Here is a 15,184-nt window from a genome sequence, read left to right as displayed (position 1 = left end):
CTGACAGGAATAACGACAGAGCAGTGAAGGAGATAACTAATCCTAAATGTAACGCTAAACCACGCCCACTTTCAGTTTCATGAATTGCACTTTCTTCTGTTTTAACGCATCACTAACGAATGACTACCGAATTATTACCGAATGCTTGCTGTAGATAAATTTGATGAATCCTGAAATCAACTTAAAGAGACTCCGTAACAAAAATTGCATCCTGTTTTTTATCATCCTACAAGTTCCAAAAGCTATTCTAATGTGTTCTGGCTTACTGCAGCACGTTCTACTATCACCATCTCTGTAATAAATCAACTTATCTCTCTCTTGTCAGACTTGTCAGCCTGTGTCTGGAAGGCTGCCAAGTTCTTCAATGTTGTGGTTCTTTGATGCATCTCCCCCTCCAGGCCCCTCTCTGAACACTGCCTGTGTATTATTTAGATTAGGGCAGCTTCACTCTTCTCTCTTATCTTTTACAAGCTGGATAAATCGTCCTCTGAGCTGGCTGGGCGTTCACATACTGAGGAATTACATACAGGCAGAGCTGTCTGCACTCTGCAGGAAGAAACAGCCTGACACTTCAGTGGAAGATAGCTGCAGGGGGAAAGAAACACACAAATGATCTCTTGAAATTCAAAAGGAAGGGTGTATACAGCCTGCTTGTGTATGAATGTATTTTCTATGTGTGGATATACTGTACATCAACCTACTTCCTGTTTTGGTGGCCATTTTGTTTGTTTATAAACAAACTTTTTAAAACTGTTTTTAACCACTTTTAATGCGGCGAGGAGCGGCGAAATTGTGACAGAGCGTAATAGGAGATGTCCCCTAACGCACTGGTATGTTAACTTTTGTGCGATTTTAACAATACAGATTCTCTTTAACGAATTTGGTATTTTACCGAACTGTCGTAAACCAATTCGATAAGTCTTGATGAATCGAGGCCTTAAAATAAACCAATCAAAATGAGTTACTTGTGCTGCTTTAATAAAGCAGTCCCCGTATGGATTGTGACTGTACAGTATATATGAAGTGTACACAGGAATCTCTTATATGTACTAAATAACATCTATGCTGTAAGAATAAAGCCTGATGTGTAGCCGTGTCACTAATAGAGATGGTCAATGAGATGGGAATAATTCTGTGTTGATGCTGATTTATGCAAATGTGCATGAATCAAATGCTCATATAATCAAATCATTTGATATGTTGTTAAAATTTGGTTTGGTGACTACGAATTAAAGGATACCTGAGATGGATGAAAAGAAAAGTTTTATACAGTACATACCTGGGGCTTCCTCCAGCCCCCTTCAGGCCAATCATTCCATTGCTGTCCGCCTTCACCACCTGGATCTTCTGCTACGAGTCCCGGCAATTCAGCCAGTCAGCGCAGTCCAGCCACGTGCCGCTCCCACAGCTAGGAACATTCTGCACATGCGCAATAGAGCTGTGAAGGTGTAGTATGCTCCCGGCGGCGGAGTGTGTGCAAGCGCACTATGCCCAACTGGCTCAAGTACCTGGACCCATAGCAGAAGATTCAGGTGGTGGAGGAGGACAGTGAGGGACTGATTAGCCTGAAGGGGGCTGGAGGAAGCCCCAGGTATGTATAAAACTTTAATTTCATCTGTCTCAGGTTTACTTTGTTACACAGTAGTACTATACATATGCACTCCCCACAGAGCTGCAGGGAATCCACTGAGAATGTTGTGCACATTGAACACAGAGGTGTTGTCTATCACAGGGCTGTGGAGTCGGAGTCGTGGCAATTTTGGGTGCCTGGATTCGGAGCCGGGAAAAAATGCACCGACTCCGACTCCTAATGAATTTAAACTGTAATTAAAATAGAAAATATGATAAAATGTTCTATTTCTCAGATAATAGTCATCATAAATAATTTATACATACAGTAATAGCTGTGCTTAGCCCACAAAAATGAACTAAACCAATCAAAATTAATGACTTGTGCTGCTTCAATAAAGCAGTCCCCGTATTTTTAAAGTCAGATATACACATCTGATTGTCACTGTATATATGATGTGTACACAGGAATCTCTTATATATACTAAATAACGTCTATGCTGTAAGTATAAAGCCTGATGTGTAGCCGTGTCACTAATAGAGATGGTCAATGAGATGGAAATAATTCTGCGTTGATTCTGATTTATGCAAATGTAAATGTACGCACTCTCTTTGCTCATGAAATCAAATAATTTGATATGTTGTTAAAATTTGGTTTGGTGACTACGAATTAAATGGTACCTGAGAAGGATGAAAAGAAAAGTTTTATACATACCTGGGGCTTCTTCCAGCCCCCTTCAGGCTAATCAGTCCCTCGCTGTCCACCTCCACCACCTGGATCTTCTGCTATGAGACCTGGTAATTCAGCCAGTCAGCGCAGTCCGGCCGCATGCCGCTTCCACAGCCAGGAGCGTTCTGCACCTGCGCAATAGTGCTGCGCAGGTGTAGTACGCTCCCGGTGGCGGAGTGTGTGCATGCGCACTACGCCAGGCTGGCTCAAGTACCTGGACTCATAGCAGAAGATCCAGGTGGCGGAGGAGGACAGCAAGGGACTGATTAGCCTGAAGGGGGCTGGAGGAAGCCCCAGGTATGTATAAAACTTTAATTTTATCTGTCTCAGGTTTACTTTGTTACACAGTAGTACTATACTCTACATATGCACTCTCCACAGAGCTGCAGGGAATCCACTGAGAATCTGGTGCACATTGAACACAGAGGTGTTGTCTATCACCCATAAACCTGGTTCAGATTGTACATGAAGAATGTGTAATAGAGAAAGAATCTCCTCATTCCCCTGCATAGTACCTGCACATTACCCTTACATGTACCCACAGTTACATTGCCTAGGACCTGATAGATGTTCTTTGTTCCGGCCTGTACCTTTTACAAGTACTCTTACCATGGACTAGTTTTAGTCTATGACTAAAGGGAATAAATATGGCAGTCTCCATATCCTTCGCACTTCAGTTGTCTTTTAAAATTCCTAAGTGTTGGCAGTTAAGAGATGAATTAATATGTAATATGCAAATTAGAGGAGTCGGAGTCGAGGAGTCGGTGGAATCCTAAACTGAGGAGTCAGAGTCGGTGGATTTTTGCACCGACTCCACAGCCCTGGTCTATCATCTATAAACCTGGTTCAGATTGTACATGAAGAATGTTTAATAGAGGAAGAATCTGCTAATTCCCCTGCAGAGTACCTGCACATCATTCTTACATGCACCCACAGTTATATTGCCTACGGCCTGATCGATGTTCTTTGTTCCGGTCTGTACCTTTTACAAGTACTCTTACCAAGGACTAATTTTAGTCTAAAGGGAATAAATATGGCAGTCTACATATCATTCTCCCTTCAGTTGTCTTTTAAAATCCCTAAGCGTTGGCAGTTAAGAGACAAATTTCACGTTACATACTTTCAATCAACAAGATTGTAATATGCAAATTAGAGGAGTCGGAGTCGGAGTCAGTGGAATCCTAAACTGAGGAGTCGGAGTCGGTGGATTTTTGTACCGACTCCACAGCCCTGGTTTTCAGTCTGGATTTAAACATGTCCAGGGAAGAAGCTGTCCTGATCTGCTGAGGTAAAGAGTTCCAGAACGTAGGAGCAGCATGACAGAAGGCTCAGGGACCAAATGTTTCCAAGTGGACTCTGGGTATGACTAGATTATTAGAACCTGTGGATCAGAGATTTCAGGGATTGCTATGCAGCTGTAACATTTCTTTCATGTATCCAGGGCCCAGATTATTTAGTGATTTAAATGTCAGTAGGCCGATCTTGAATAGGACCCTCCATTTTATAGGTAGCCAGTGAAGGGAGTGCAGGACTGGCGTTATGTGGCAGTGACGGGGTTGGTTGGTTAACGGTCTGGCAGCAGTATTCTGTATCAGCTCTAGGCGGTACAAGTCCTTTTTTGGAAGGCCAGTGTACAGAGCATTGCAAATTCCAAAAAGCCCGGAGAGCCACCAATTATTGAATTGTGCAACTATAAATAGAAGCCAGCAATAGACCACCGCATACACTATTTACAAAAAATTCTGTTTGCTGTCTCATGCACTTATATAAATTGTATTACCGCCTTAGCTGCATAATGTTTAAATCACAACACAATTAAAAAACACAGACACTTAAAATCACTACCTGGCCAGGAGCACTCACTATTTATATGAGGGACCAAACCCATGTATCCATGCAGCGTAATCGCCCAGCCTTAGCCTATGCAAAGAACGCTCTGCACTACATGGGTCAACTTGGTCCTCAGCCCACCACCGCAACACCCTGCACGTTGTGCGCTGTTGATCAACTACACATTCTCAGCACAGTATTCTGATCCTCGTGATGTTGGCTCAAACTGGAAGTCCACTTAAAAGGAGAGGCACCCGGCCTGCATATGAACGCCCACCTCAAATCAAGCAACATATGCCATTCCGAGGTGGAGATATTGAAAAAGATCTTTATAAGATTGAACAGACTTGGATCTATCGTCTGGGGACGCTAATACCCAGAGGATTAAACTCTGATCTAAATTTAGTTTATTTCTTGTAATAGTGAGAATCATTTCTCCTCGTGTGGAAATCCCAATGTGTACTTGTTGAAGAAGACTACACTAACACATTTTGCTGATTTAGAGATAATCGAGAATGATGTGGAGCATAATGAATGAGTAAAAATCTAATGTACATATAAATAGTGAGTGCTCCTGGCCAGGTAGTGATTTTAAGTGTCTGTGTTTTTTAAAGGGACTCCGAGCTCATCTAAAAAATAAAAGTTGTACTCACCAGGGGCTTTCTCCAACCCAGTGCTGGTCGGGAGGTCCCACGCCGGCGTCCTGGCTCCTCTCCTTCTCCCCGCTCCGGAATGGCTGACAGGCCGCAGCCCGGGCGACACTCGGCAGAGTGTCGGGCTGCTTCTTCCGCATATGACGCGGATTACGTCACACGCCGGCCGCCTCGCATCATCACGGCGGCCGGCGTGAAAGTACTGCGCATGCGCGATTGTGACGTAATCCGCGTCATATGCGGAAGAAGCAGCCCGACACTCGGGAGAGTGTCGCCCGGGCTGCGGCCTGTCAGCCATTCCGGAGCGGGGAGAAGGAGAGGAGCCAGGACGCCGGCGTGGGACCTCCCGACCAGCACTGGGCTGGAGAAAGCCCCTGGTGAGTACAACTTTTATTTTTTAGATGAGCTCGGAGTCACTTTAATTGTGTTGTGATTTAAACATTATGCAGCTAAGGCGGTAATAAAATTTATATAAGTGCATGAGACAGCAAACAGATTTTTTTGTAAATAGTGTACAGAGCATTGCAGTAGTCCAGTCGGGATGTGATAAAGGCATGAACTAAGATTGATAGATCTTCTGAGGGGATGAGGTGCTTGATTTTTCAATGTTATTCAGGTGAAAACGGGATGATTTCACTAAAGCAGAGATGTGAGTTCTGAAGTTTAAGTCCCCATCAATTATAACTCCCAAGCTACGCACATGATCAGAGCTGTGTAGATCCGTGCCTCCTATTCTCAGTGGTGAAGACTGCAAGTTAAGTTGTTTTGTTGTCATGATCCGATCAGAAGGACTTCAGTTTTGGATGCATTTAGTTTCAGCCAGTTGTCACTCATCCATTGCTGTAGTTCGTCTAAGCAGGCGTTTATAGTTGGAGTAGGGTCTGTCACACCAGGCTTGAAGGAGAGATATAGTTGAGTTCAGCATAGCAGTGGTATGTTAGGCCATGTTTTTGGATTAGTTTTCCAAGCAGTAACATGTACATTGTGAAAAGCAGGAAAGAAACGATTGAGCCCTGGGGCACCCCGTCCCTTAGCCTATGCAAAGAACGTATAGGCTACCTTAAGTGGTACAGAGGTAGACAGGAAGGGCTCCATAGACACTTTTTGGGTTCTGCCGCTCAAGAAGGATTGGAACCACTAAAGAACTATGCCATCAATGCCGCAGTATTCCTGTAGCCTGCTTATCAAGATGTCATATTTAACTGTATCAAAGGCTGCAGAAATGTCTAGCAGTATCAGGATGGAGCACTCTCCTCTGTCTCTTGCCATGAGCAGGTGGTTGCATATTTGGATGAGAACAGTTTCAGTGCTGTGATGTTTCCTGAAGCCAGACTGGAATGGGTCAGAACTGTTGTTTTGTAGGATTTTGGCTTCTAGCTGGAGGTATACAGCTTTTTCAATTAGCTTACCCATAATTTAACTGAAAAGAAAGTGCTTTAGGGACCCTTGGGCCATGAGTGTCTTTCTCATCCAGAGATTTTTTTTTTGTGTCTACGAGGTCGTGGTTTATTTGGGTATCTACGTGGGGGGGAAGATTGTTGGGACGAGGAGGCATCCGAAGTGCCACTCTCATCGGTTATTGTGACATTTGACTGCGCAGGTGCCAGTGTTGGTGCAAGTTTAGGGTTTGTTTAGGTTTAGTCTAAGGTTTAGGATTGGGGCCACCTTTCTTTCCTGTCCATTTATAAGCATACCCATTCTTATAAGCCATCCTATCTCTCAAATTTTCTTAATTTAGTATCTCTGTTTAATTTTTCCCCAGAAGTCTTAATTTATTTTTCTTTTTTTATAAATAAAGGGTCTTCTTTCACTGTCCAAGCATCTTTTGAAACACTATCACTGTTGTTTGGGTTTTTTTTAACACTGTTTTTCTGAGATTTTTGGATGGGACTTTCATTATTATTGCTACAATTTTTTTGATGTCTGTAGGCCTCAAACAGGGTCATAAATGGTGTTATACACCAATTAGATATACAGTGCGCACTGTGAGGACATTGCTCATTATCCCCTACAGGGATTTGTAATATTCATATATTGTTTTAGTAAGTTTGTAATAAAAGTTATATTTTATTGCAGAAGCCCATGTTATTATCTTATATTGTGCTTGAATTACATCTCAGTAATGTTTTTGCATAGGTTTCTGACATTATTGTCAGATCTGACAAGATAAGCTGCATGCTAGATCAGAAGGGTTGCCAGGCAACTGGTATTGTTTAAAAGGAAATTAATATGGCAGCCTCCATATACTTCCCAATTCAGTTGTCCTTTAATTGACCTTTTTCTCTGTGTATTCCCCAGAGCCTGCACTTTATTATCTCTCCTGTCCTTCTGAAGCCCTGTTCTCTCCCTGTCCTGTCAGCTTTTTGCTCCGCTGCTCCTTTGGTGTGTAAATTGTCCTCTCTCTCTCCCTATCAGCTTTCTCTCCCCTGTCTCCTTCTCACAGCTACCACTGTACCACACACTGTTATAGCTTCATAGCCCAGCTGCTCAGTACCTCTCTGGAGTCGATTTCTTCACTGAATCTTGTAGGGGCGAGAAAAAACACAGAGACACCAGGAGCCCAATATCGTGTAATATCGTCTGGTCTGAGTAGGTTATGTGTAGAAGAAGCTATGTATACTCACAAAGGTGGGTTGCAACCAAGGCAACCACTCATACTAGCATGTGGGGAGGTACCGTCCCCACTCGGCCTTTGCGGGAAGAGGGTCTTGCGGTCGCAGTTCCAAAACAAAAAAGGTAGGTCTTTGGACCTTCAGAGGGGTCCTGGACCAATACAGTCCACTAAGGGAGTGTATTCACAAAGATTAGGGGAGGGGAGGAGGCGCCCAAGGTATAATTATTCAAATAGATTAAAAAGTTGGTAAGAAGATCTTACCTTAATTATGCCAATTTCAACAATGCAATGTTTACGTTAGGAAAATGCTTTTTTATTGTAAAGTATTTTCCTAAAGTAAACATTGCATTGTTGAAATAGACTTCTTCACTGAACTTGTGTGCCCGCCTCCACAGCCTTCCTCCTCTCGCAGCCACCTTGACTCCTGGGTTGCCATCTTCCTCGCTCTGGGACACACAGCACCTGTTGCTAGCAGGTGAGAGAGAACTTGCTTCACTCCTGCTGCAACTGCTTTTGCCCATAGCACAGTTACAGCAGTAAAGCAGGGAATAGACTGAGGACGATCAGCTCAGTCACAGTGTAGAGCTGATGCCGCCCCCTACAGGATGCCGCCTAATGCACGTTTCAGTCAGCATCATAATAGGGACGGCTCTGATTCTATAAAATATTGCAAAGCACAAAAACAATAAACAGAAAACACCAAAGTTAAATAAATTACCGTATTTTTCAGTCTATAAGAGGCACTTTTTCTCCCCCAAAGATGGGGGGGGGGGAAAGTCAGTGCGTCTTATAGTCCGAATATACGATATATACTGTACCCTCCCCCATGCACAAACACAAGCTTACATGTCCGGGCCCGCTGAATGCCTCTCTTGCATGGAGAAAGTGAGCGGCAGCTGCTTGATGTCTCCCCGCAGCTTGTCTCTCTCTCAACAGTGGACATCTGCTTTCCCCCCCGCACAGCGGACATCTGCCAGCCCTCCCAGATCCTCTTGCATGTCGCTGCAGAGAGCAGACTGTCATTCAGCTGCTGCAGCTCCTCTTTTTTATCATGCTACTGAAGATCGGGGCTGGAGATGGATGCGGCGCTGTCCTGCCAGGGGGCTGTGGAGGTCCCGATCGGTACCGGCTCCTGCCCGCATCATGTGACCTGCCAGGTATCGGCTCCTGCCTGCTTGGATCAGCAGGGCTGTGGACCAGGTGGCTGTGGAGGTCCCGATCGGTACCGGCTCCTGCCTGCATCATGTGACCTGCCGGGTATCGGCTCCTGCCTGCTTGGATCAGTGGGGCTGTGGACCAGGTGGCTGTGGAGGTCCCGATCGGTACTGGCTCCTGCCCGCATCATGTGACCGGGTATCGGCTCCTGCCCGCATCGCGTGAGCTTGGATCAGCGCGCACGTGACCTGAAAACCCAGGAACGGCTCTTCCTGGATCACGTGGTTTGCCTGCTGGGGACAGCGCACGCTGCCTCACACGACCACCCGGGGAACGCCTCTGCCCGAATCACGTGGTTTGCCTGCTAGGGACAGGACAGCGCACACTGCCTCACATGACCACCCAGGAAACGGCTCCTGCCCGCATCGGTGATCTGCCTGCTGGATGAGCTGGGGACAGCACGTGTCAAGTGGCCACCCGCTGGAGCATGTCACTGGATAGATGAGAGGGGCCTCTCATTGTTGTACAGTAATTGTAGTGTAGTGTGATGGTAGCTAGTGCAGTGTTGTGTAGTTGCGATTGTAACTAGTGAAGTGTTGCTGTGATTGTAGGTGTGAGCATAGCTGGCAGTGTAGCTGGGAGTGCAGTGAGTGAGTGTAGCTCTGAGTGTAGTTGGGTGTGTAGTGAGTGTAGCTGGGAGGGCAGCAAGGGTTAGAGTAGCTGGGCAGTGTACTTTAGATAGGTACAGTTTGGGGGGTAAAGGTCCATAAGGCGCCCCGGCACTGTAGACGCACAAGGTTTAGTATTTTTTGTTTCCCCCAATTTTTTCCCTCTAAACCTAGGTGCGTCTTATAGTCCGGAGCGTCTTATAGTCCGAAAAATACGGTATTCTGAATATACCTGGATACCAACCCTGACTTTGCAATAAATCCGGAATAGTTATTATGGGATTTTGAGCTGCAAATGTAATGTGTTGTACTGCTGTATGAACCAAAGTGTATCAATGTAAATGCTTCTGTAAAATATTAAAGAGAACCTGAGGTGGTTTCTTAGAATCCTATTTGCACACAGTGGCTGGGTCTGCTGGGTCTTCCCTCCCCTCTAATTGGAGGGAAGGAACGTGGGGCGGGGAACAGCGCAATACAGGAGGCGGGGGAGTGGCGAGAGTGACGCTGCACATGTAAACAGCCTGCTGGCGACACGCTGTGTGTCGCTAGCATGGCTGTTTAGTTTGGGGGGCATAGCAGAGAGCAGGGGGAGACTGGGGGAGACAGTATAGCAACAGAGGCTAGGCATTATATGCAGACCCAGCCTCTGTGTGCTAATAGGATTCTAAGAACCCACCTCGGGTTCTCTTTAAAAGAACGTAACTATGTACTGAGACATGTATGTATCTAATATATCTATGTAAGGCAACTATGTATTTGAGACAAGTCTAAACTTTTGAAGTCCTATGGGAGAAAAGTGTTTTATAAATGTTTTTGTTTTGATGCAGTATGAAAAAAAAACTGTTCTAAATATTTTGAGCACAAACTGCCATTCACCAAGACTAACCTGTCAGGACTCTCTCTGCGCAACACACGGCCATCTACATAGCTGATGCTGTTCTTGTCATTCTCCTGATCAACAGTGCTGAGGAGACGTTTACTGCGACGGGACATCATTAGTGTACCTGAATATGCAAAATTACAAAATGTTTGATTTCTATTTTTTTATTTGTTAACAGGCAACATAAAACTCAACACTATACAGTGAAAATAGTATAATTTTGTATGCCCTGCCCAATTGAGATAACAGAGGTGGCAAATACTGTATATATGTTTTTGTTTGGCTTGTTTTATTTAATTAAAGGAGCAGTTTTCTTAACAGAGCATGCAATCGATTTTTTAAAAATCAAACCCCCAATTCTGGCTCACGGGAACATCGATGGGATTGTTTTTAAAAATTGCAGATGTAGGTATGGAACCTCTTCCTCTCAACCAGCACCAGCATGGTAAAAGTGAAAAAGAAAAAACAAAAGTAACTCAAAGCTCCTTGTATATATCAAAGACTTACAGTGGCTTGCAAAAGTATTCGGCCCCACTCGAAGTTTTCCACATTTTGTCATATTACTTCCACAAACATGAATCAATCTTATTGGAATTCCACGTGAAAGAACAATACAAAGTGGTGTACATGTGTAAAATGGAACGAAAATCATACATTATTCCAAACATTTTTTACAAATTAATAACTGCAAAGTGGGGTGTGCGTAATTATTCAGCCCCCTGAGTCAATACTTTGTAGAACCACCTTTTGCTGCAATTACAGCTGCCAGTCTTTTTAGGGTATGTCTCTACCAGCTTTGCACATCTAGAGACTGAAATCCTTGCCCATTCTTCTTTGCAAAACAGCTCCAGCTCAGTCAGATTAGATGGACAGCGTTTGTGAACAGCAGTTTTCAGATCTTGCCACAGATTCTCGATTGGATTTAGATCTGGACTTTGACTGGGCCATTCTAACTCATGGATATGTTTTGTTTTAAACCATTCCATTGTTGCCCTGGCTTTATCTTTAGGGTCGTTGTCCTGCTGGAGGGTGAACCTCCACCCCAGTCTCAAATCTTTTGCAGACTCCAAGAGGTTTTCTTCCAAGATTGCCCTGTATATTGCTCTATCCATCTTCCCCTCAACTTTGACCAGCTTCCCTGTCCCTGCTGAAGTGAAGCAACCCCAGAGCATGATGCTGCCACCACCATATTTGACAGTGGGGATGGTGTGTTCTGAGTGATGTGCAGTGTTAGTTTTCTGCCACACATAGCGTTTTGCATTTTGGCCAAAAAGTTCCATTTTGGTCTCATCTGACCAGAGCACCTTCTTCCACATGTTTGCTGTGTCCCCCACATGGCTTGTGGCAAACTGCAAACGGGACTTCTTATGCTTTTCTGTTAACAATGGCTTTCTTCTTGTCACTCTTCCATAAGAGCCAACTTTGTGCAGTGCACGACTAATAGTTGTCCTATGGACATATTCCCCCACCTGAGCTGTAGATCTCTGCAGCTCGTCCAGAGTCACCATGGGCCTCTTGACTACATTTCAGATCAGCACTCTCCTTGTTCGGCCTGTGAGTTTAGGTACACGGCCTTGTCTTGGTAGGTTTACAGTTGTACCATACTCCTTCCATTTCTGAATGATCGATTGAACAGTGCTCAGTGGGATGTTCAAGGCTTTGGAAATCTTTTTGTAGCCTAAGCCTGCTTTAAATTTCTCAATAACATTATCCCTGAACTGTCTCGTGTGTTCTTTGGACTTCATGGTGTTGTTGCTCCCAATATTCTCTTAGACAACCTCTGAGGCCGTCACAGACCAGCTGTATTTGTACTGACATTAGATTACACACCGGTGCATTCTATTTAGTCATTAGCACCCATCAGGCAATGTCTATGGGCAACTGATTGCACTCAGACCAAAGGGGGCTGAATAATTATGCACACCCCACTTTGCAGTTCTTGATTTGTAAAAAATGTTTGGAATCATGTATGATTTTCGTTCCACTTCTCACGTGTACACCACTTTGTATTGGTCTTTCACGTGGAATTCCAATAAAATGTATTCATGTTTGTGGCAGTAATGTGACAAAATGTGGAAAACTTCAAGAGGGCCGAATACTTTTGCAAGCCACTGTAACAACAGGCTTTACACTGTGTGAATACGCTCAGCTTATTTTTTGTGTTTAGAATCAGAATCTTTCTTTTCCCCAAGCTCGAATGGATTGTGCCTGAAATCGGCTTTGGCATGTATAGGGCTAGTGTGGAAGGACATACAATACAATAAGAATACAAGATACAGCAGTTTAACCATAAACATTAACACAGAGTTCGAACGCAGAATTTGTAAAGTGTGCAACATTGCAATCATGTGCTACCTAATGCTACTTGTAGGGGGCGGATAAACAGAGTTCATGCAGTTCAAAAAGTGGACAGCTGAGGGAAAGAAGCTGTTCCTGTGTCTTGAGGTCCTGGTGTAGATGCACCGGAATCTCCAGCCCAAGGGAAGCCGACTGAAGAAGCCTGGGTGAGACAGATCATTGATGATCCTCAGAGCTCTGGAGCAAAGTCTGGAGTTGTAGAGTTGATCCAGTGAGGGAAGTTGTTTCCGATGATTCTCTCAGGTGATCTTATGACCCTCTGTAATCTGTGTCTGTCGTTGGCGGAGCTTCAGAACTTACGGCCCATACCCACTATGCCATTATCCCAACAATTTTTACGATCACCGACAATTTTTTTGAGCGGTGAGCAATCGTTTCTGCAATCTTGTGACATGGGTACAAGCACCCGATAATGCGAATATGTTTAGCGATACCAAGTGATAACAACCACCACAGCGGGTCTTTAAGATCCCAAACGACTCAACGTACAGTACAGCAATCACTTGGCCCCGACAGGGGCCGTAGCATGTTAACGCCAGTCGGAAGATGGATCATGGAACGGTCGTTGTTAGGGTGACGTTGATGGATCCATCTTCCTCCATCGGGTGTTGAGTATTTAGCTTTAGTCGCTTGAGAAAAATGGCATAGACACTATAAGAAGGCAGTAAAACAGGTGAAAAGGGGGAGGAAGAACACTAAGCAGAAAAAAAAAGCATCAATATTACAGTTCTCTGCATTGGTTAGAATGTGCTAGTCATCTTGTGGTGTAGTCTTTAAAGTAAACCTGAACTTTTGCACAGGACAGAAAGAAATCAGAGAAATGTACCCTGTATGTATTTAGAGAGTTTAGCCTGTCTGATCCCCCTCATCTGTGTCTAATCACAAGTTGTAATTTGATCCCTCAGCTGTGTCAGCTGACTGCCACGGTAGATAAGCTCATTTGAAAGCACAGGATGTTAACAATATGTCTGCTTCCATGAAAGCACAAAGTAAGCAAACTGCAGATGTATTGCAGGATTTGTATCAGCTGTAACAAAGAAATGTTTTTCTTTAAAGGTTATTATGCTGTTGCGTATCTTTTAGAGTAGAGAAGCAGTTCTGAGTTTAGTTCCACTTTAAGTTTTATAATTTTTTTGTCTCTTTCCCTTCCTTCCTTTTCTCACACTCCCTGTCACTATCTCCTTCATCCTCACTTCACTCTATGGGGTTGTTTCACTAAACAGAGTTAGTGAATAGTGAGCGCTACATAAATTACACGCGTCGTTGTGCGCATAAAGTTTTACGTGTGTTAAAACTACACAGCGCACATTAAAACTACACAGTGCACATTACAAACTGCACAGCGTGTGGTGGGGTAGACAGTGCGCATTACACTTGCACGCGCTCTGGGAATACGCTTTACAACTGCATAGAGCGCTATGCGCGCTGGAACTATATAGCGCACGCTACTTTGAAGGCATAGAAGTTAATGCGCGTAATGTTGAATGATGCAAGAATTTTGATTAAGTGGTACTCCTTAACATTTGTCAGCTGTTTTTGGCCTATATAAACTTTGCTCATCAGCACCTGCTTCAGAATAGTTTGAGACTGGGCAATTAAGTGTTACATAGTTACATAGTTATTTGGGTTGAAAAAAGACATACGTCCATCGAGTTCAACCAGAGAACAAAGTAAAACACCAGCCTGCTCCCTCACATATCCCTGTTGATCCAGAGGAAGGCGAAAAACACTTACAAGGCATGGTCCAATTAGCCCCAAAAGGGAAAAAATTCCTTCCCGACTCCAGATGGCAATCAGATAAAATCCTTGGATCAACATCATTGGTGTTATTTGTTTGTATGTGTCCTTTACATTTTTCTGCTGTTTTGGGTGATGTGTAACTGTTCTTTTTTTTTTTTCTTTAAGTTGTAATTAATTAAATTGTGTTAGTCATATGTACAGTGCCAAGCAACCATAACTTGTATTGATTGTATATCATTGTAGGCAATGTAACATGTGGATACTGTGTAGTGTGACTTGTGTTGTGTGCTGTGTAATGTGTGTGGTATGAATGCATACTGTGAATTTTGATAGTATAGTTAATCAAATGTTATTGTTGACATAAATGTTTAATGTAAGACACTGTGAAGCTGTAGCACACTGCTGGGGACACTGTGAAGTTGGGACACAGTGTGTGCTGGAGCTGGCATAGTGGTAAAGGGGGCAATTGGCCCAGGGCCCCTGAGCTCTGCATGGGCACCTGCATTGCTGGACCCCAAGTTGCCTCCCCATCCTCCTGCACTCCAGGTTCCCCCCATAGGGAACATGTATTTACATGGTGTTGTTGGCCCCTTACAGATGCTTGAATGTGCTTGATCACATAAATTAGTATTCATGACATTTAAAGAGGAGCTGTCAGCCATACTATCTCAGGAAAAAAAAAACAAATATATAAGTAGATAAATACTTGCGCTACTTACATAACATATTTATTGCACTGTCCACGTTATGATTCCTGTGAATTTTATAAAGGAAAAGTAGAGAATCCTATTCTAGACAGTTTCCATATTTGGCCTATAGGGCTCGATTCACAAAGCGGTGCTAACCCAGTTAGAGACTTTAGGCGTGATAACCATTGCACCATGCTGGTGAAAAGCCAGTTTAGGCGTGATAAGTTTAGGTGTGATAAGTTTAGGGGCTCGATTCACAAAGCGGTGCAAAGTGTTTGCACGCGAGTGAAAACCCCTT

At 43.9% G+C, this 15,184-nt stretch overlaps 1 protein-coding gene across 4 annotated transcripts in view; it reads right to left on the bottom strand.

Moving 5' to 3' along the window:
- The window catches only part of SUN2 (Sad1 and UNC84 domain containing 2), a 981,481-nt gene that overhangs the window by 936,247 nt on the left and 30,050 nt on the right, over nt 1-15,184 (bottom strand). For all 4 annotated transcript variants that reach the window (XM_068253600.1, XM_068253601.1, XM_068253602.1 and 1 more), the window contains exon 2: nt 10,106-10,223. In XM_068253600.1, coding sequence (XP_068109701.1) covers nt 10,106-10,215 — 110 coding nt within the window. In that variant the 5' untranslated portion in view covers nt 10,216-10,223. The remainder of the gene's footprint in view (nt 1-10,105; nt 10,224-15,184) is intronic.

Source organism: Hyperolius riggenbachi, chromosome 9 (assembly GCF_040937935.1).
Source record: "Hyperolius riggenbachi isolate aHypRig1 chromosome 9, aHypRig1.pri, whole genome shotgun sequence".
Classification (NCBI taxonomy): domain Eukaryota; kingdom Metazoa; phylum Chordata; class Amphibia; order Anura; family Hyperoliidae; genus Hyperolius; species Hyperolius riggenbachi.
The sequence above is the reverse complement of the archived record's forward strand: the minus strand, read 5'-3'. Positions and strand labels throughout refer to the sequence as shown.